The sequence below is a fragment of the Anas platyrhynchos genome, chromosome 1 (genome assembly GCF_047663525.1).
Source record: "Anas platyrhynchos isolate ZD024472 breed Pekin duck chromosome 1, IASCAAS_PekinDuck_T2T, whole genome shotgun sequence".
Lineage (NCBI taxonomy): Eukaryota > Metazoa > Chordata > Aves > Anseriformes > Anatidae > Anas > Anas platyrhynchos.
The window spans coordinates 49,655,446-49,676,962 of record NC_092587.1 but is presented as its reverse complement, the minus strand read 5'-3'; the positions used below and the strand labels follow the sequence as shown (position 1 = coordinate 49,676,962).

General features: G+C 37.0%; 1 protein-coding gene across 5 annotated transcripts in view; it reads left to right on the top strand.

Moving 5' to 3' along the window:
* TMTC3 (transmembrane O-mannosyltransferase targeting cadherins 3) overlaps nt 1-21,517 on the top strand; it is a 36,276-nt gene that overhangs the window by 239 nt on the left and 14,520 nt on the right. The window contains exons 2-10 of one of the 5 annotated variants that reach the window (XM_038173101.2): nt 2,098-2,300; nt 8,142-8,230; nt 9,077-9,187; nt 9,760-9,976; nt 11,811-12,029; nt 15,427-15,526; nt 16,179-16,294; nt 17,839-18,011; nt 18,913-19,165. In XM_038173101.2, coding sequence (XP_038029029.1) covers nt 9,788-9,976; nt 11,811-12,029; nt 15,427-15,526; nt 16,179-16,294; nt 17,839-18,011; nt 18,913-19,165 — 1,050 coding nt within the window. In that variant the 5' untranslated portion in view covers nt 2,098-2,300; nt 8,142-8,230; nt 9,077-9,187; nt 9,760-9,787. Of the gene's footprint in view, nt 1-2,097; nt 2,301-4,586; nt 4,612-8,141; nt 8,231-9,076; nt 9,188-9,759; nt 9,977-11,810; nt 12,030-15,426; nt 15,527-16,178; nt 16,295-17,838; nt 18,012-18,912; nt 19,166-21,517 lie in introns of those variants that run through there. The other 4 variants (XM_038173102.2, XM_038173104.2, XM_038173100.2 and 1 more) reach the window with 4 other exon arrangements.

The window sequence follows — 21,517 nt, the reverse complement described above, 5'->3', positions numbered from 1 at the left end:
CGCTGCTTGGGGTCGCGCTTCGGTGCGGCCTCGGTCCCCCGAGCTTCCCCGGCCCGCTCCGCGCCTTTCCGTGGATTTCCTAACGGGGGCTGCCCCGGAGGCAGCGTGCCCTCTCCCGGGCCGTGCCGGGGTGTGTGTGTGCGCCTCTCTGCGTGGCCTCGGCCTCCAGGTAGCCGCCGGAGCGCTGCATCCATAAACTGCCGGGGTCCCGTGAGCGCTGCCAGCCGGCGAGGGGGGCTGAGCGTTGGTAGCGGTCCGACGGCCCAAAAGGTTCGGGGTCCCCTGTTACAGCTAACTAGGCGTGAACGCATCCTAAATAAAAACGGAAAGCTAGCAACTACTTGAAGTGTTTTTAGATGTTATGTGTTCATTCAACGGGTGTGTTAAAAGCTGAAGATAATTCTTTTTTTTTAATCAAAAGACAAGGAGGTAATCTTCTGTTTTTTTACCTTCTTCTGGATTAATCATACTTCTCTTCTTTGCGATTGCTTAATCAGCATTGCTATTTAATGAAGGCTGACAAGATGCAAGATGCTCGACACACCTAATTACGTAACTTGTTCTGGCCATGTCGTAAGCCTTAACTGTTGATTGAAGGTAAAGGCTTATATCTCACCCAGAGGTTGGTTAGTTACATCTCTCTATGTAGAAAGAGTAAACTTCATGGTTAGGGGAGAGAAATCACAGAATCATCTAGGTTGGAAGAGACCTCCAAGATCACCGAGTCCAACCTCTGACCTACCACCAACAAGTGCTCCACTAAACCATATCACTAAGGTCTACATCTAAACAACTTTTAAAGACCTCCAGGAATGGTGACTCAACCACTTCCCTCGGCAGCCCATTCCAATACCTAACAACCCTTTCGGTAAAGAAAGGAAAAGGAAGAGGGACTGGATTGTATTTCTAAAATGCAAAATGTTGCAAAAAATAAAATTGATCGTGATTGAGTGTAAAACAATGAATTCTTAACAGAAGTGACTTTATAGGTGAAGCAGGGGACCCACAGAGAATAAAGCTGCCTTGCTGCAAAATGAGCTTTCGGAAAATGGATTTTGATTCCCCTGTGATTTAGGAAATAAAATAACCCATTTGTTACGTTCATGAAGTTCAGCAAAGCCTAGTGCAAGGTCTTGCACCTAGGTCAGGGCAGTCCCAAGCACAAGCTGAGCAGAGAATGGATTGAGAGCAGCCCTGAGGAGAAGGACCTGGGGGTGTTGATGGATGAAAAGCTCAGCCTGAGCTGGCAGTGTGTGCTTGCAGCCCAGAAAGCCAACTGTATTCTGGGCTGCATCAAAAGCAGTGTGGCCAACAGGGTGAGGGAGGTGATTGTCCCCCTCTGCTCTGCTCTTGTGAGACCCCACCTGGAGCCCTGCGTTCAGCTCTGGGGCCCCCAGCACAAGGACATAGAGCAGGGCCGGTGGAGGGCCACAAGGATGATCAGAGAGCTGGAGCATCTTCCTCTGAAGACTGGTTGAAGGAGCTGGAGTTGTTCAGCCTGAAAAAGAGAAGGCTCTGGGAAGACCTTGTAGCAGTAGCAGCCTGTTAGAGTTGTTCCAGAGGAGCTCTAAGAGGCTGATAAGAGGGCTGGAGCGCCTCTCGTATTAAGACAAGCTCAGAAAGTTGGGATTGTTCAGCCTGAAGAAGGGAAGGTTCCCTGGAGACCTCATTGAAGCCTTCTGGTACCCAAAGGGGGCCTACAGTAAAGCTGGAGAAGGACTCTTTGTCAGGGAGTAGAGTGATAGGACAAGGGGTAATGGCCTTACACTAAAAGAGAGTAGGTTTAAATTAGATATGTGGAAGAAATTTTTCACTCAGAGAATGGTGAGGCACTGGCACAGGCTGCCCAGTGAAGCTGTGGATGCCCCATCACTGGCCAGGCTGTATGGGGCTTTGGGCAACCTGGTGTGGTGGGAGGTGTCCCTGGAACTAGATGGTCTTTAAGGTCCCTTCCAAGCCAAACTGTTCTATGTTAAGATGCCTCTGAATAGAAACATCTTTTTTTATCTTATTCTGTAGCTTAGTAAGCTGTAGAGGCTAATATAACTGTTTAATGTGTTTTAGCTTTTCTTTTTTTTTTGTGGTCTTCTGTTACAGAATCAAGATAACATACTGATTACATATACTGGCAGTGTAACTACATCTTGGTTATAATTCTGTAGTGCAGCAAATGAAGATCGATGCAGAACTAAAGTAGATATTGAGGGAGGCGTGAAAAATGAAAACGAAAAGAGTGAAATGGAAACGTAAATCCCACATAAAGTGGCAAAATGTTTAAAATGCAGAGTGGCTTAGAGCAAGTGAGTTAATTTATTTATATTATTTTTTTCTGCCTTGACATCTCTGTCTGTATAACACTTATGTAAGTTGATCGTTGTTTGGTGAGAGTACATGCTTGTAGTTCTGGAGCCGGGAATCATTTTAGTTCCATAGCAGAGCTCCCTGGTGGAAGAGTGAGGCATCCATGTTAAGCCACAGTTTTGATAACACTATGCTATTTCAAAGAGCTAATTCAGAACTGAATTATGAGAGATCAAATGGAATGTCATTTCAAAACAAGAACACAAACAGAAGTCATCATATACAGACCAAGCATGCTAAATAAGGACATGAATAGCAGAGTCTTTTCAGCTTATGCCACCCATGTAGTTCATCTGCTCTTTGGAGTTAATGAACACACAGTTTCTACTGTTTGTGTTTTCTGGAACACTGAGTGTCAATCTGTTTGAGCATTATTTTAGGGACAGTTTCTGCATCAGTGTCCTGTTAAGGAAACAAATCATGTTGTTCAGTGTAAATATACAGTGCATTTTGTTTTTGTTTGAATATATGGCTTGTTAGGAAGAAAAAAAAATCAAGTGTTACTGAAGTGTTTGGTCCTCTTAATGATTTTAAGGTATATATTACCCTACATGTGTATTTGTGTATTTCAGGTATTTGTATTTCAACTGACTGTTGAAACAAGCTGAAGCTGCTAAACCAGTATCTTCCTCTTAGCCATGTTTAAGCTTTGATCCTTGTCTGTGCCAGGATACCCTAAAATGTCTGAGTTAAAATACTTGGTTGCTAGCAAACTCCTATCAGTCTTCCCCCTGGGAAATCTTTCCTCTGGCATTCAGCACAGGTTCTTACTTATGTCAGAGCTGCCATTTTTCATCTAGTCAATTCTTCAAAACTGTGCTTCTTCACAAGACGGGTATCTATTCCCTTCCTAGGGAATGAAAATTGCTTCATATTTGCAGAAGAAAGTTGCTGCATTGAAACTTCTCTTGTTATATTTGTTCTGTTCTGGGTCTCAACAAGAAGAAAAGGAGTCCAGGCATGTTTTACATTCTTCCTCCTGTCTTCCCAAATACATCTTGCCTTCTCTCATGTATGATCCAAGCCCAATCATTAAAATGTCAGCTGTGCATCTAAGTTGATTCATACTGGAGTTGTACCTTGGAGTGACATTTTAAAGAGATGATAATTTTAAAGGCTTTGTTGGAAAGAGACAACAGAAAGGAAATAGTGATATCTTTCCATTATTAAACATTGATAACAAGTTGGCAGGAGTATTAGGTTTAGCAAGAAAAAAAATAAAAATAAAATGGAGGTAAATAGGCAAGACCAGTGGGGACAGTAGTGGAGCCTTAGGTACTGAATTAAAACACCATTTTAAAGTGACAAAGCTGCTGGCTTTGGCAGTCTGTTGTATATATCAATGCTGGTGTTCCTCATTTCAGTATTGGATTAACTTTTGCTCCAGTGAAAAAAAAATAAAATAATGTGGTTTTAACTGTTGTTTTATTACACTTGATAATTTAAGTCAATTGTGTGTGCTTTAAGTATGTTTTAAATAGTTTAGGGTGTCAATTATTATCAAAGTCCGTTTATCCAAGGCAAATAAGATGCCCAGCTGGTTTTTGGCAGCTCTTCCATGTATGGGTATCTCTTTGCTGGTTTTAGAATTCCAAATGAGAGAGCGGAGAACCCACGCTTTACGATTAGGTATGTGCATAAATGATCATTAGTTTGTTTGCAAAGCTTTTCAAGAAACTTCCTGATCCCTTTGTAAATTGCTTTTGTTTTCAGCTGCCTAATTAATATACACAAAATAAAGTTCCTTGAGATTTACATAATAATTATGTTTCACATTAACAGACAATGCTTTATGTGTGCAAAATGAAAAAAAAAAATAGTCTGTAACTGTGTGGAGTTACAGACTAATTCCTTATTGATACTTGCATTGATAATTCCACAGAATAGTTGCTGACATCTTTGTGTGATTAAAATGTCAGGTGTATTTTTAATATTTAGTCTTTAATGAAGCATCAGTGAAAATATTCTTAGAATAATAGACAGGAGTCTTTAGAATATATTAACAATTCTGTTTTATGGACAGTAAGTTGATTTTTTTTATTTTTTTGAGAGCATGAACTAAATTTTAAAAAACTGTCAAAAGCTGCAAATATTAATATGTAAATTTTGCTGATTTGTTTCAGAAATAATAGGAGCTCTCATAGAAAAATTGGAAGAGATGAAAACTTTGCAGTTGGGGCAACTGTTTGAGATGAACTTTAATGAATAGTTTTGTTCCACTCAGCTTTGCTGAGCGAATGCTGAGGAGGGGTAGGTGGACTGTACAGGTGTTTTCCCATACAGAAATGCTATGGTTTTCAATAATTCAATTACTGCCAGTATTATTTTTTTAAAAAAAGAAATATACATGTATTACTTAAAGCGTTTTCTTTGAAGCAGACCTTATCAAAACAAATATTCATACCCTTCAGAGTTGTAAAAGAAGCAAGTGCCATTACCCAGAAGAAGAGAAATGTAAAATGTATTTAAGTTCCTAAAATTAGGTCATAAGGTTTATCTGAACATAAATTGTCTCCTTTAAATGTTGATGTAAGGTGGCAGATAACATGTTTATTAGCTGATAGCTAGTGGTAGAGTGGTAGATAGCTGTTGTTTTTTTAAGGACTGCAACTGTACTCTGTAAATGCAACCTAATTTCGCCTAAATTCATATGGGCAAAAGGGGGCATCCATACTTCCAAATTTCCCAAGCAAGGATGCAGAGCATCTCTCGTTTTTGTGCGTATTTTCGTTCATTTTTTTTGTGCAGACTTCTGTATTTTGAGGCGTGCTGCTCTCATCAGTTTGTATTGTCCTGGATTTGGTTGTGATTGTGGAGAAACGTTTTCTTGTTCTCCTACTTCTCCAAAAGTGTTTTGTTTTTTTTCTCTTATATTCCTACTGTCTGTAAATCTTGAAAATGACTGCATGAACCAGTAAGGGATTCTCAGCGTGCTGGGGGAGCAAGGTTGCATGCCTTACAAGCCAAACCTGCTGGAGAGCTCTGTTTTTTTTCCATCCTTTTCACTTTGTATCTATGAACATGCATGGAAATGGTGCATTGTGGAATGCAAATTTCTATGTCAAACATCTTGAGGAAACTAGCCTAACAAGCAGGCATTATACGCGGCTTCCGCATGCTGTTTTTCCACAATCAGCTCTCACAGTCATGTAGCATGTCTCTCAAGGTGTATCTTGCCACTTATTGTTTGTGGCAAACTGTAATATTTGTATATTCAACTGTATATTCTTCCTGACAGGTTCAAGTATTGTTGTAAATTAAAATGTTTGGCAGAAATCTTGGAAATGAAGTACTTGTCAGTCCTGATTTTATACAGTCAAATTAGGTCTCAGTGGTTGTTCGTAGATCATGAATTGACAGTCATACAGCCCAAGGGCTGATTAAAGTATCAGAGGTACAGTTTTAGGAGTTACGAAAGTAAAAGGTTGGTGAGCTTTTTTTCTGTTAGTTATTTTTTTTTAAATAAAGTAAAAAATATGGAGGGACAATCAACCTGTTTATGTGAGTTGGAACAGTCAGTTATGTGGTTCTCCATCACAGCAAGCCTGTGTTTAAAAAAGAAATAAAAACAAAAGTTGTTGAGCAGCATGTTTTACAGATACTTATCAATACATCCATCGCTCGGAATGGTGGAATACTGGCACTTGCAAGCCCATGCTTGTGTTGCTACCAAATTTCCATGTGCCTGTTGAGTGAGCAAGGGAGTGAGTGTATCCACTCACCATGACTTGCATTCCAAAGCTTCAGCAGCCTCTTGCACATCTATGATCTATGACTTCCTTTGTCTTGCATACTCCTTAGATGGGTTCTTGCTTTCCAATGTCAAAATGAGAGCTAATTAGTTGATGTGAATGAAGAGTGTTGGCTGCCAGATGGCAATTGCTATTTTCCTCAGAGATTAATGGCAGACATACTGCTGCCTGACGTAGCGAGTACAGATTAGCTTTTATAAGCTTCCTTCATTGTTGACCGTTCTGAATACGGAGTTTGATGGACTCAGTTGTAGCAGCAGATAAGAGGTTCTGGTTTTGATGATAAGTCTTCCTTTCCTTGTCATGCTGTATGTCATAAAGGGCAGCAAAGACACCTTTCCCATATGTATGCTTTAATTCAGCAAGAATGTTAAACTACCCTGCAGTCAGACCAGATGGAAAAAGTGATTTTCCTGACTTTAGCATAGATTCCAGAAAAATAAGATCTCAGAAGGCCAGAGTGCAAGTGAGTAGTAGTCAATTATCCACGCTGCAGTTTTGTGCAGCCTACAGATTGTACGTGGCCTTGCATTTCCCATTTTTCTCTTGCTTGCAGAAGCAGGTTACTGGAAAATGGGGGGCCTTATGGATTATTTATACCCTTCTGTTGCCAAGTGAGCTTTTGCACACTGCAGAAGTTTGAGGGTGCTCTGCTGGGATGCATTTGAGATTACCAAGCTTGCAGCAGTTCAAGTACTGTGTTGCATGGCTTGTTGCTAAAACCAGAACAATGCGTTTTATTGCATGTGTTTGCTTCTTACATTAAATTTAGTAAGTTGTTAAGAATTGTTTGGGAATGTCTGTGGCTCGAATACTTATCTGAAGAGGAAAACTTACAGACATGTATTTGCATTGGTGGCATTTGAAATGTACAGGTGTAGGGAAGGGCAAGGAGCAAATAAGAAAATTTTTATGATAAAGCTTTTTCAGAGATCTAAAACAGACTTTTCTGATGGTGAAATAACCACTTAAACCAGACTTTGGATGTGGCTAAAATCTTTATGTGCTTTACAGTTCCCTTTGATTAAAAAGAAAACAGTAGTACTTTACCTACTGGTGGCATGCAGGTAAATGTAGCATTGTAAGGGAACAGTGTGGTTAGCAGTTGTGTAAAATTACAATTCTGGATTGAAGAAATGCTAGAAGTTGGGAATAAAAATAAAGGCTTGTAAGAGCATCAGAATTGCCTAGGATTAAAGGGTAAGTAAAGTAGCTGTGTTAACGTATATTCTGTGTAGGGAAAAGTACAAACCTACAAAAAGTAGTTGAGCTAGCAATTGAGATTGGATAAACTCATTCCTTTGGATAGAAGTCTCTGCTTAGAGATCTATCTTGTTTTCTTCCCAGCTGTTCAGCAGTAGCTTTTTCTGAAATAGGAATGTTTAAGAATTACCTCAGAATTAGACTTCGAAACTCAAAGCAGTATCTTCAAGGGTTTGCTGCTCCAAGTGAGCAGTAAACTTACAAAAGAAGTCTCAACTCACCAAAAACCTTTTTACCTAATGATGTGTTTTCTTAAAGAGGGAATTTAAATCTTCAGGTTGGTTCTGTATGGCAATGTTACCTCATCCCTTACTTTTTAGAACATGGTATTTCAGAAATGTAGGTTTCTATGTTGACAAATCATTACATGCTACTTGTAGGTCCTTTTCAAATACCACTGCTTTTCAGCAGAGCTAGTGAACTTAAAAAAGCTGGAAGTACACTGTTCAGAAGCTGATTCAAGCAAGGAAATTCAAATTGTTTCTCACAGGCTAATAGCAGATTCTTCTCGTCTGCATTCTTGGGGAAGGGGGATAAAAAAAAAAAGTACATAAACCTCTGATGGGTTGAAGTTCCAAAAGGGGATGTCTTTCCATGTATTCCTGTAGTATGCTTTTTTTGTTTGTTTTGTTTGTTTGTTTTTAATAAGACTTCTCTGCTAATATGTGATCAGACTTAATCTTGGCTAAAGTACTCTGACCCAGGCTACTATAAAGATGCACCCTTTGACATTTAACATAGCTTTTTATCTTCTTTATTACAAAGGTGGTGACGACTAAAAAAAGGCTCTTGGTTGAAATAACAGCAATAGCCTGAGCTGCGAGTACTATAGAAAAGAAAACCTTTGCTATTATGTGAGTAACAGTGACTGGGTTGGTTCTGATTTCTTTTAAGTGATCCTAGTCTTGGTGTTAGTGTAACTACACCTGCATCTCGTTGCACGTGTCCCTTGCAGTGCCACTGCTCGTTTACCTTTACCACTACTTCTGATAGGTGATTGTCATGCTCTCAGGCCACGCTGCAGACTGTGACTGAGATTACCTGTCTGGATAAGATAGCTTTGCTCACCTATTTTTGCAGGATATCATAGTATAATTTGAACGCTGTTATTAAAAAATATATAACGTTAAACAAAAACAAAAAAGGAGCATTTCAGGACTTAGGAGAATCAAACACTTTAAAGTTGGTTAGTTATTTGAGAGCTATAATGTGTGAACCTTGCTAGGTACAAGGCTGATGTTTTTACATATTATTGATCCACATTATCTTACTAATACTACCCATTCCATGCCCTTACAGATGTTTCCCCCCTTTCTAGTTTTGGGGGAAATGCTATATAATTTGTTCAGTCATCTCTTCTTTTTCTCAAAACTAAGTCACTGTTCAACTGTCTGTAGTTTTTCAATATCTTTAGTCCAAACAATTGGCACTAAACTGTGTTGTGTTAACCAGTGGTCAGAAAGAATGCCTTTGTACTGTAATTGCCTTCTTGCTTATTCTTCCAGGGCAAAACTGTTTCCAAACAACCTGATACATAGTAACGTGAACTTTTGACCTGGCCACCTATGTATTATTTATGAAATAGTCATAGAATTGCTATTTAATAATTTCTAGAGATTAGGAAGTTCATACAAGACAGGCTAAAATAATATAAGGTTTATTTGTGCTGTTTTCTTGACATGCCATTTTTCTTGAGACAGGACTCTCATGAACATTTGTTGACATCAGTGCAATGGACAGAGCTGAGGAAAAAATGACCTTCTTGTGAACTTTTACAAAGAATGCAAAAGAGCCAAGTGTGAGTTTCAATGGTAAGTTTAACTTTTTACTATCAGTAATGTCCTTTTTTACCTGTTCTTGCTCTACAAGTTTCCTGTTTGTTCTTCGGAATGTTTTGAAAATTGTTTTTGTTAATGAATTTTGAAAGGTTTTGTGAGAAACACCTTTCAACCTAAAATAATTAACACATTTTTGGTCCTTTTTAAAACCTCATTCTCTGAGTTTTCAGCATGCTAATTTACTCAGGATTCTAGGGCTCTTAATTTTCACAGTTCTCCAATTTGTAGCATTCACTTGAACTGCATGACTATCTGCTACAAATCACATCACAAGTCATCTTCAGTTTCACTTCTTTATTAGTAAAGTGTGAAATGCAATAGACAGTATCCACTTTTTGAGGGCTTTTTATGGCATGAAACTCTTTAATGAAAGTAATTCTTTTAACCACTTAATTGTCTAAAAAATGAATAAGATGTGAGGAAAGCTTTATCCGTTACTGATACATAGTGCCATTATCTTATATCAGAAGTCGTAGTTTGATCTTATTTATCAAGTTCAGTTTTTAATTAATAAAACCACTCAAGTTTCTTTCTATTTATTTCAGCTGTTGCCCATGAAAGCTCATAGGGAAGATGGCTGACGTAAGCCTGAAGGAAGTGGCACTAATTGTTGGTGTGGTGGCAGCCTGCTACTGGAACAGTCTCTTCTGCGGCTTTGTTTTTGATGATGTTTCAGCAATTTTGGACAACAAAGATTTACATCCTTCTACTCCATTAAAAAATCTGTTTCAGAATGACTTCTGGGGTACTCCAATGTCTGAGGTAAACTGTCTGTAGAACACTTGGAGGAATAAATTACAGTCAGCTTTTTTTTTCCCATACTGTGGTTTTAATAGAACACTTTGTTTCTGATGAAATTTGGTAATGTTAGTATTTTATACTGCCAGATCAGGAACAGATGTATTCTTTTGTTCAGTAAAAGAACTTGTAAGAAAATCATATATCACGCGTCAAGACTCTGTGTGTTATCTAGGTTCAATACAGAAATTGGAAAAATCTACTATTTTCCCTTCTCCTCCTGAAAAACTAGACATTGACATACAATAGTATTTATTTCTAATTTTAGTCTGGAAAGAAAGGTAATTCTCTTAAACAACAACTCTAAGAGTTGGAGGATAGGGATTGAATCCATTGAATTTATTTCAATAAGTATCTTTTATGTGAATTCAGAGCTTTTGTTTTATGTTGAGTCACTACATTTTTATCTGAAAAGCTGCAGTTGATTGAATGTCATACAACAGCAATGTGGCTACAAAATTTATATAAAGTCACACATGGTGCCATCGATGAACAAATTAAAAAAATGTCATAAGTTTTTTGCTTATCAAAGCATACCACCTTGTAATCTTCATTTTTTTTCATGTCTGTAATACACAGAGTTAGTTTGTTGTGGGATACTAATTGTTAGCTCTACAAATAAATAGACTTTGATATGGTTATATGAAAATTATGTGTAAGAGAAGTTTACAGATTCTTTCAGATGCCATCTCGTTCAGTATTCATCCAGAGTATATGGGTTCCTAAACTAATAAAATCATAGAACAGCTCGGGTTGGAAGGGACCTCAAAGATCATCTAGTTCCAACCCCCCTGCCATAAGCAGGGATGCCACCCACTAGAACAGGTCGCCCAAAGCCCCATCCAACCTGGCCTCAAAGACCTACAGGGATGGAGCATTCACAGCTTCACTGTACCAGTGCCTCACCACCCTCTAAGGGAAGAATTTCCTCCTAACATCTAATCTAAATCTCCCCTCTTATAGTTTAAAACCATTTCCCCCTTGGCCTGCTGTTATCTGCCTAAGCAAAAAGTTGCTCTCCGTTTTTCTTATAGATATTGAAAGGCTGCAATAAGGTCACCCCAGGGCCTTGTCTTCTCCAGGCTGAACAACCCCACCTCTCTCAGCCTTTCTTCATAGGAGAGGTGCTCCAGCTGTCTGATCGTCTTCATGGCCCTCCTCTGGACCTGCTCTAACAAGTTCTTATTTTTGTTGTGCTGGGGGCTCCAGACCTGGATGCAGCACTCCAAGTGGAGCCTCACAAGGGCAGGACAGAGGGGAACAATCATCTCCCTTGACCTGCTGGCCACTCCTCTGTTGATGCAGCCAAGGCTGCACTTGGCCTTCTGGGCTGCAAGCACGCACTGCTGGCTCACGCCAACCTTTTTGTCAATCAGAACCCCCAAGTATTAAGGTTTTAAAAAGGCTTATGAAGGGAGTAACCAGCAACATAGACACATTGACTGGTAGACATGTTGCAAATGTGTAGATAATAGTGCACAAAGTTTTTCTAAGAATATTAACCTAAAACATGAAATGTCAAATTGATCAAAACACTTGAATAATACATCAATACTACACATAAGTTGGAAAAAGTCAGAACTCACTTCTTTGTTGCAGCAACTTACTTGAAATTGAGTTTTCATTTAATGCATTAGGCTTTGTTAGTATTACTGATTTTCAAGTTTTTATTTTGAAGGTATATGTCTGAGAACAGTGGAGGGAAATCTTGAAGGCACAGATCTTTAGAAAGATATTTTGGAGTAAAAGTACCTTTATAATACAGTAGTGACTGATTTATTTATCTGTTTCCTTTTAGGAGAGGAGTCATAAATCTTACCGACCACTCACAGTTCTCACATTTCGTTTAAACTACCTGTTCAGCGAGTTAAATGCAGTTTCTTACCACTTCCTAAATCTCATCTTTCATGGGGTGGTTTGTGTAGTCTTCCTCAAGGTCTGTAAGCTTTTTCTGGACAACAGGAGTAGTGTTGTTGCATCCTTACTCTTTGCAGTGCACCCAATACATACTGAAGCGGTAGGTAAAGTTGTGCTAAACTTGTTCAAGTTTTGTTTGTTTGTTTTTTAACCTTAGATGTCATATTTTGTGTTTATCTTTCTATATTGGAACTCCAAATGTGTGTGATTTTTTTTCTTATGTGTACTGTTTACTTTGCCATTTGCAAGGAGTGGTGAAGGTGTCTGACTTTAATGCTGAATTGTTTGTTGTTCCGTACAGCTAATGAAAAGTAAGGAAATGTTCATTTAGTTGTTTGATAACTTTAATCTCTGTCACTGACATTTCACTTTTATGACGACTATCTTATCTTGCATGGATGCTCCATCCAGGGTTGCATAAGTACTATGAACATCTCTTAATTTATTTTCTTGAATTCAGTTTATTTCCTAAACACTTTCTTCTAGTTAATCACAGTCTGTTCTGTCCTCCTTTTTGTCATTTTATCTATCCCAGCAGGACTCTTTCTATGATTGTTATTGCTATACTACATTCAATTTAGCGACTTAGTGTCTTTGTTTGAACCTGTAATTGAAAGTATATGATATAAGAAAAAATAAATACCTATGCCTTTCAGCTTTCCATTGATTCGTAAGGGGTGTTTCACAGCTATGAAACACTCCCAGAGTTCTAATCACTGTTTCATGTTCTCTTAAGACAGAAATTCCTATCAGGAGCAATTTAGAAGCCTGAATTTATGTATTTTGAGCAAATCTTTACAGGTAGTAAGTTCATAAGGCTTATAATTGGCTGATGTCTGAGCTACTAATTTCTTTTATGTAAGAAGGTAGTATCATGTTTAAAATTGCAAGAGATTTGCAATTTTGCCTAAAAAATTGCCTAAGAATTTTTCCTTGCTTTTGTGCTCAAAAACAGAAAAAAAAAGTATTAGGGGAAGGATGAGTTTTATTTGTTAATTTCACTCATTTTTCTGTTTCTTTAAAAACATGTGCTTTAAGTTTCAAAGTTTGGCTTTGTTTGTAGCAAATGTGATAGCATCTTTGCAGGAATGCCTTACATTACTGGTTCGTGGCTTAGTGATAAATTTATAACTTCTTTCATTCTATGATCTATGAATTTCAGTATTCTTTATCTTGCTTAAACTGTCAGTTTCCATATAACATAACAGTAACGCAGCTGCTTCTAGTACTGTGAAATAGTTATCAAGAATTTGTACAAATCCTGTGAAACATTGTTCAATGAAAGTTTATTATGTAAGGCATTGTATCAGAAAGTTATGAAGTACAGTTATGAAGCAAAAGCATTTGGTAGTGTATGCAATTCTTGATATCAGCCGCATGAGGGCACTTTAAGCCTACGCAATTACTAGAACTTGATTCTGTACTTAAAACTCTGAGGTTTAAATGCAGTTAGTTGTAACTGAATTCCCCTGCTGTTTTAATTAGATATGTAAAAATATGTTTCTTCCTTCTCCCCATATATTTCAAAGTAAGCCTTCTGATTTTGAGACATACTATCGTTTCAAGTGTTTGCATGGAGAATTCCATGTAACAAGCAACCAAGAAAGGTTTCTTATAGTTGAAAGTTGGCATGTTCATAAAGAAACAAGGTAGTAAAAAGCTATATTTTAGAAGCTTGGACTTGGGTGCCAACAAACTTATTCAGACTTTAATAAGAACTTCAGAACAGGTCTCATTCTTTGTTTTCGTAGCATTTGATGATACCACTTGTTTCTTTTGATATTTGAAATGTATCTGAATTGAATACCTTCAGTTTAGTGTCCTACTTATTATTACTCCCCTGTTTGAGATAGTTTGATACAATACATACAAATTTCAAACTTTTACCTGCCTGGTGATAAATGGATTTCTGCTGAAAAAACTAACAGAGCAGGATAAATAGAGGACAAATTTTCTGCTCAACTTCAGAGAGAAACTGGACTCCTGAGAGGGTAATATATCATTTTATGAGGGGAAAAAATTTGAAGAAACTGGTTGAATAACAGCATCATAGTCTCATTTGTCCTTGTCTCTGGAATTCCAGTTCAGTCATTCTAGTTCCACTCAGTCTATGCTAGTTTGCTACTGTTCTGTCCAGAGGCATGCTGACCACATAGACAGCTCATGGGATGTCAACTAACCTTGTAAATCATGGAATTTTCTTTTTTTTTTTTAAGTCATCTTTGTATCCAGAAATTGCCTCTCTTTTGTGGACTGTGGAAGCATACCAGCACATTTGCTTTATCTGCGATCTAAGTTCTCCTTTAATGTAATGTAATCTGCTTTAATGCAGGATAATTTTGTGATACAGATACATTTTGTGATACAGGAATATTTGAATCCTCTGAGAAATCTTAAGATGTTTTTGAAATAAACGCCTCTGTACTACCCAAAATGCTAACACAGTCACTGATGCCATATCAGTTGTGGAATATGATTTGTATCTGCGCCTCTTTCAGTGAGTCCTTTGTTAAATGTAAGTTAATCTCAACAGAGGCACCAGAGAATGATTTAAAAATCAGAATTAAATAGTTTTTTTAACACTGTGACCTTGGATATTTAGTTACTTTCCCTTTATGCTGTGCTTGATCAATCATGCTTGTCTAAGAATGTACCTAGCACTAAAAATTTTAAGCACAGTGTGGATGGTTGAGAGTCAGACGTCAGCATCAGCACAATTACATGGTGAGCTGTAAGGTTTTCTTAGCCAAATAGCCAAATATGGTTGTCTGCCTTGGTTTAGTATGCCGCTTTCAACCAGTTTACTCAAAAAAAAAAAAAAAAAAAAAGAAGAAAAAACTGGATGCAATTAGAGACGTTACAGAAGAGGGCAAATTAGGAGGAAAGACAGTCCTAAATGGTGCTATGGTCAGGTAGGAACAGTGACTACTGCAGTAGGTATTAACACGGTGACCTGTCTTTCATCCATGGCTGTTGGTTGCAGCATAGATTTAAAAGGAAGCAGGGGAGAATGAGGAAAACATGCAAGTTCTACAATGGAAGCACAGAAATTAATCTGTGTTTTCACTGAAAAAACCTTCTGCATTTAGGTTTGAACAAAAATAACCGCTATAGTTTCTGTATGCCACTGTCTTCAGGATCTATATGTAAGACAGACATTGTCACATTCACTTACAGCTTTTATTGAAGAAAACTAGTTTCTTTGAAGTATTATTAAGAAAGTTATTTTTCTGCCCAATTCTTAAGTACTAATTGCAGCTGTTACTGGAGATAAGACAGTACAGCTTTTCTGAGTTGTCTCATTAATGGTGGTGCTATGGATATCATAGTCTTGTTTTCAGCACTGATTGAACTGAAAGCAGTCTTACTCATTAGACTTTTTTGCTAGTTTACAGACTGTTTATGCATATCCTGTTAGTATATTGGTCATGCGCTCGTTTTGTGTTAGAATAATCACTAAAGGAATAATATTGTGTGTTTTTTTCTTTTTCTTTTAGGTAACCGGAGTTGTGGGCAGAGCAGAGCTTCTATCATCCATCTTTTTTCTAGCTGCCTTTTTATCATATACTAAATCTAAAGGGCCAGATAATACCATAGGTAAATGACTGACAAATATACGTAACTTAATTTCTGTATCAGGGATAATAGAGCTCTAAAATGGTAATGTGGATACACATTATTCAACAAGTGTGTACAAAAAAAAAATCCAGCCCCAAGATAGCCCCTATAGTTGCACTTCTCAATCATAAATTGCCTTTTATTTTCTTTAATGCTTAAGCAGGTTTTCAGTTTTGTTAAACCTAGAGTTTGCTAATGACAAGGGGATTCTTGCAGTAACTTTCATTGATGCAAGTAAGTGGAAACATGCTGAGATACCTCAGTAAGCTGCAGAATCTCAGTACAGATGTAGGAAGTGGCCTCTTTTTCAAAGGCAGTTTGACTTTTGACTGCCTTTAAAAGATACATTTGAAAAGGTATTCTGGTGAGTTAGGAAAGATTGGGTTTTGCTTTCCTAAGAGGAGGAGGCAGTTTTAAAACTCCTAACTTGTGAATTAATGTCTGTAGGGTAAGACTGAGAATTTGTAATAACAAATGGCACATTAAGTAGGCTTATAGGGTGTGTCCAAATGGCACATTTTTAGATCGTGTTCAGACATAGAGTCAATTTTCACCTCTTAGGTAAAATTCCTTTATTAAGCTTTTGTGTTGTAAGATGAAACATTTTCAATAGTGTCTTCTTGATTTGCAGTGTGGACTCCAATTGCAGTGACTGTGTTTCTAGTAGCTGTTGCAACATTGTGTAAAGAGCAAGGAATAACGGTGGTGGGGATATGCTGTGTGTATGAAGTATTTATTGCGCAAGGGGTAAGATGTCATTGAAATTTAAAATTGATTTCTTCTTGAAATTCTCTAAAGAGCTATCAAATACTTGGAAGCATGATATTTCAACACTGACTTCATCAATTCAGGCTAATTCTATAGTTCTGTTAATGTTTTGAGGTGTTCTTTTGACTCAGTTGCTGTTTAAAATACATGGATCGTGGGGAGGGAAGCAAATGTCTTCTAAGTTGTCTTTTACACACCGTGCAGAGATACTGTCAAATCTACTTGATGAAGAGTCAACATCTCTTAACGAAAACCAAAGGTTTTAGTTGGTTTAGGTTTGCAAAGACTAGCATGTAACAGTCTTGACTGAAGTCTGAGGTGCAGAAAGAGGGGGTGTTGGTTGTTTTTAAATCCTTCAGGAAAAATAGAGAACATACAATCTACAATCACATTTCATTATTTGCTTACGAATAACCAGATGTTCTGGAGTAGCCATCTTTAAGTAATACTTTGATGAAACTTATTTCTCTAAGAATACTTTTAATTTCTAATCTGATAGGGTTCATCTCGAGCATTCAGAAGTTCCTATTAGCTTTTGTTTGACAATTTTCCTGCAGTGAAATAATTTTTATCTTTTTAATAGTCAAACCATATGCAATTTAAAGAGGTATAGTTGCATGTACTAAGATCATCTTTCTAATTTACCACTCCTTATTTATTTGAGGGAATATTTTCTAAAAGCTACAACAGTAAAAGCTGAAGTATATGCCAAGGCAGACTTAAAGGCTAAAAAGTCAAAATCACATTTCTGTGCTTGAAGGAATATGTTTGTAATTATTGGTCATATATGCCTAGTCAATAAATGTAATTTTCAAACTAGATTTCTAAGGAAGAACTTCAAACCACTACTTCTCTTCCAGTAACTTTTAATATGATCCTCAATTAAGTCTTTAAAAGTTCATGTAAGTCAGTTGAGTTGAAAAGAAAAAATCCAGATTTGGACTTGAACTGAGTTTGACTGTTTTTCAAAACCCTATCAATCCCTGTATTTTAGTCAGACAGTATATGTGAAGCAGTAAGTCATCTGTAACACAAGACATGAAGACATAAGAAAAGAAGTCAGCACACAGGAAAGAAATTAGGGTATATAACGTGCAAGATCATAATGTTCATGCGGCAAGGACAGATGGGTTACTGCAGTAGAGACATAAAATAGAAACCCTGGGCTAATAAAGAAATAAATTGTATTTCTACTGTACCTTGATATTTTGTTCATGAGATAGGTTTTCAAAGCGACTGATAATTCTAAAAAAATAAAAAATAAATTATTTAAACTCTGTCTGAAGATGGTACATGTTTATTCATCTGTCTGAAAATTTGGCACTACACTATGATAGCGTTAGCAATAATACTTGGATAGAATTATTTTTATTAGAATGGTGAACTTTAGGGACAGGCATATGAAACCTAATTAAGAAACTATTTGGAGCATGCATTTACAGAAAAACAAGATTAAAAAAAAAAAAACTTACATTTACCTCAGTTAATGAATACACTTGTTAAAAACACCTTTTCCTTTGCAGTATACCTTGCCAGTGCTGTTGGACACAGCTGTGCAGATTCTTCAAGGGAAGGGCAGTATACCTTTTTCCATGCTCCAAACGCTGTTGAAGCTCATAGTACTAATGTTCAGTACACTGCTTCTTGTTGTTGTCAGAGTCCAGGTTATACAGTCTCAACTTCCAGTGTTTACAAGGTAATAGGAAAATGTCTCTTATTTACAGATACTGATACATAAGATATGGCTTAACAATGTCTGAATAAAATGGCCAAAGATGCATTACCTGAAGAGTCTAAGTTATTTCCCTATTATAGAATTGCTCTCCCTATTGTAGAATTGCTGTACAATTCTACAATTTTTGTCAAATTGTTAACTGGTATATTTGAGTACGTGTTGACACAAATATCCAATGTACTAAGGTATCTGAGTATGCATTAATTAAAAAAAAAAAAAAACAAAACACTTTTGGTTGTTAATTGACTCTAATAATCCAAAATTAAGTTTTACTACGGAAGTATTTTTTTATTGGCTGTATGTTTGAACCTTGGCTGAGTACTTCAGAACATTAACAAGTTTTTCCTTGTCTACATATGAATAATTTCTTTGGTTTTAGACATGCATTATGCAGAAAGCATGCTTAACTTCAGATACGGTGCCTGAGGATAAATGTACATGAATACTGGTAGAACTGAAAAACTGCAATTTAACGTTCTAAAAAGTAAAGTAATATAAAAATACAACAATCAAATGTTTTTCCCTGAAAGATCAGGCAAATTTTTAAAAACGTAACAAGGACCATTGAACCCAACATCAGGAAAAGTAGTGTAAATCACTGTTGAAACATGCTGATTATATCCCAAACAAGTTTTTTAAAGAATCTTGGAGGAGATTCTGTCCTGTGCTAAAATGCATCATTATGTGTGGTTCCCAAATTGTGCGGTTCCTGACAAATGCAGGAAGATTAGGATATTGTACATGGCTGTAATTGGTAGTTCTAGCTATGAATCTAAAGACTACTTGCATCTGGTCATACAGTCAATGAAGACCATAACTTGTTTTCATTAAAAGCTCCTTTTTCTCCTTTATTTTGCTTTAGGTTTGATAACCCAGCTGCTGTAAGTCCATCTCCAGCAAGGCAGCTGACTTTCAACTACCTCCTCCCTGTAAATGCTTGGCTTCTTCTCAACCCCTCAGAGTTATGCTGTGACTGGACAATGGGAACTATTCCACTCGTGGAGTCTTTGTTAGATGTTAGAAATGTTGCCACCCTTATATTCTTTTGCTTTCTGGGATCTTTGGTTGTCTTCAGTCTCCGATATCCTGGGGATTCCTCCAAGACTGTACTGATGGTATGAATGATGCATGCTTCATATTCATTTTTGTTCCGCTCTCCCCAAGAATATAACTGTCGCAGGATGTTTGATCACATGCCTAGTCTGTGGTAACCCAGTCATGCATCGTCTCTTGGGCTAAAATTAATACGTAAGAAAAGAGAAAAATCATTGTAGCCATAAACCTGTTAAACTGCAGTTAAGTATGTTTACTCTGTCAGGGATGAGATGTAGATAAAGAGATGAGATGAGAATAAGTATGGCTATTGTTATTTATTTTCCAACTGCATTGTAGCCAATCTCAAGTTTTCAGAACTTGGACAGCAAATTGTGATTTTCAGTAGAACTTAAATTTGAGGATAAGAATGCATTTCCATCCTTCAAACTCTACTTAAACATCAGTAATTATTTTACACGTTTAGCAAGGAAATTGATTTTTTTCTGATATAAAAGGACATATTTTGGCATTTAGGTATATAAGTTTTCCCCCCTTTTTCCCCTTTTATAATGAAGGCACTTGTCTGTAGTCTCTTCTATATACTAAGGCAAAACTACGTTTTGTCAGCTATGAAATCACTTCCTGATTTTTACTAGTATACAACCTTAAAATTGAAATAGGTATTTTGGAGGAAATGGAAATGTTTTTCATCCAAAAAGACCTTTTTGATTGTGGCTATTGAAAAAAAAGTCACAAGGTGAATGATTAACTGATACTATGTTTCTCATTAAGTCAGTGGTTCAGTTATGCCTGCAACAAATCTACAAGTATAAATCTGAGCTTGCCTCAGAAATACCGTGCTTTTTTTTAAATATATAACTCTAGCCAACGGAAGTTTCAGATGGGTGGGAATATTTATGCACAATTTAAAGCTATGAATTTCTTTGCTAATCAGCAGACCAACTTGGATACGTTTCAAAGAGACCTAATATTACAGTTCCGACTAATACATTTTATTTTTTTTGTCTTGTCATGGAGTAAGGCAGATTGTTTCACTAGAAAATTCATGAAAATAAATGATCTGTATTATATCTGGTGAAGCTTCTAGTCCTTAATTTGGAAACAGCATATGAACAAAAGAAACTTAGCTTATTTGTATAATAAATGCGCAAGATGACATACCCAGAAAAGCAGTTTAATGCTATTGGAGAATATGTATTTCAAAACTAAACGTTGTGTTTAAAAAAATAGTTCAATAGTACTTAAATATAAATAAGTAGTTTAATCTTCCTTTTGGTAGAAGCTGAAACATTTTTTATCCAGCGTACTGAAAGTAGTGGAAATGTGTATGGGGAGCAGTACACCCTTTTTCGTGACTGCTCTTGAACTTTATTTCCCAACCCTTCCCTTTACTTCCTAACTCGTAAAGTTCAGAAGAGAAAAGGGTTAACGTTTTCAACATTAGTTTTTGTTCAAGGGCATTTTTTTCTTATTATTCCAAGTGGTTTTTATAGCAAGGGTCTTTTGAGTTCATTCAGCTGAGCCTGTGATCTACAGTGTAGCTTAAACACAGTGTAATCACTGTTGAACGAAAGTTATTTTTGTTTCATACCTTTATTGTGTATATAACCTTCTGTAGGATGCGGATTTTTGCAGACGTATCTAAATGCCTGAAAGCTAATCTCTTAGATGAGAATGCAATATAAAATATTGAAAATGAATTGTTATAACTTGCAACAGCACTGTAGGCCAAAAGCCGTTTCTGCCTACCAGTAAACCATTAATGTCTTGATGTAGACAGGATATTGTGTCATGGGAGAGAGAGGGAGAGAACAGTTTCTTCACTGGGGCTTCTTAGTTTCTCTTATTAGAGAGATCATAGTATAATCTTTAAAATGAAGAAATTGAATCTTCGTTTAGTGAAACCCACTTACACAGTTTATGGCAATTTTCCAGATAACTATGTTGAAGTACTGTTTTTTTAACTTTTTTTTTTTTTTTCCACACTTGGTTCTCAGTTCTTCCAATAAAAGCCTGAATTAGTGCTAGTCAAAATAAATTAGTTCTCTGCCAGGTACAAATTTTAGTTGTCTGCATGGATGCCACCTAGTATGCCTAGATGCCTAGTAAACCTAGATGCCACCTGTGTTTTCAGCACAGCATTATTGAAAGCATGACTGTTCACACTGGTTTTGAACTCTTAATGAGCATCACTCTGAAGGAGTCCTAAAGGGCTTTGTAAAGAGCTTCTGCCTTTAGAAATCTCTAGCATGTTTTGGCTCTTGCATTAGCCCCATGAAACCCTCAGGTCTCATGCTGAAGACAGTGGACATTCCACGGTTCTCCACAAGACATCCCACAGGGTGAACTCATTAATGAGAGAGGGAAAAGTTGAAGGACCCATTTTCAGCCAGCATCTGTTTGATACAAAT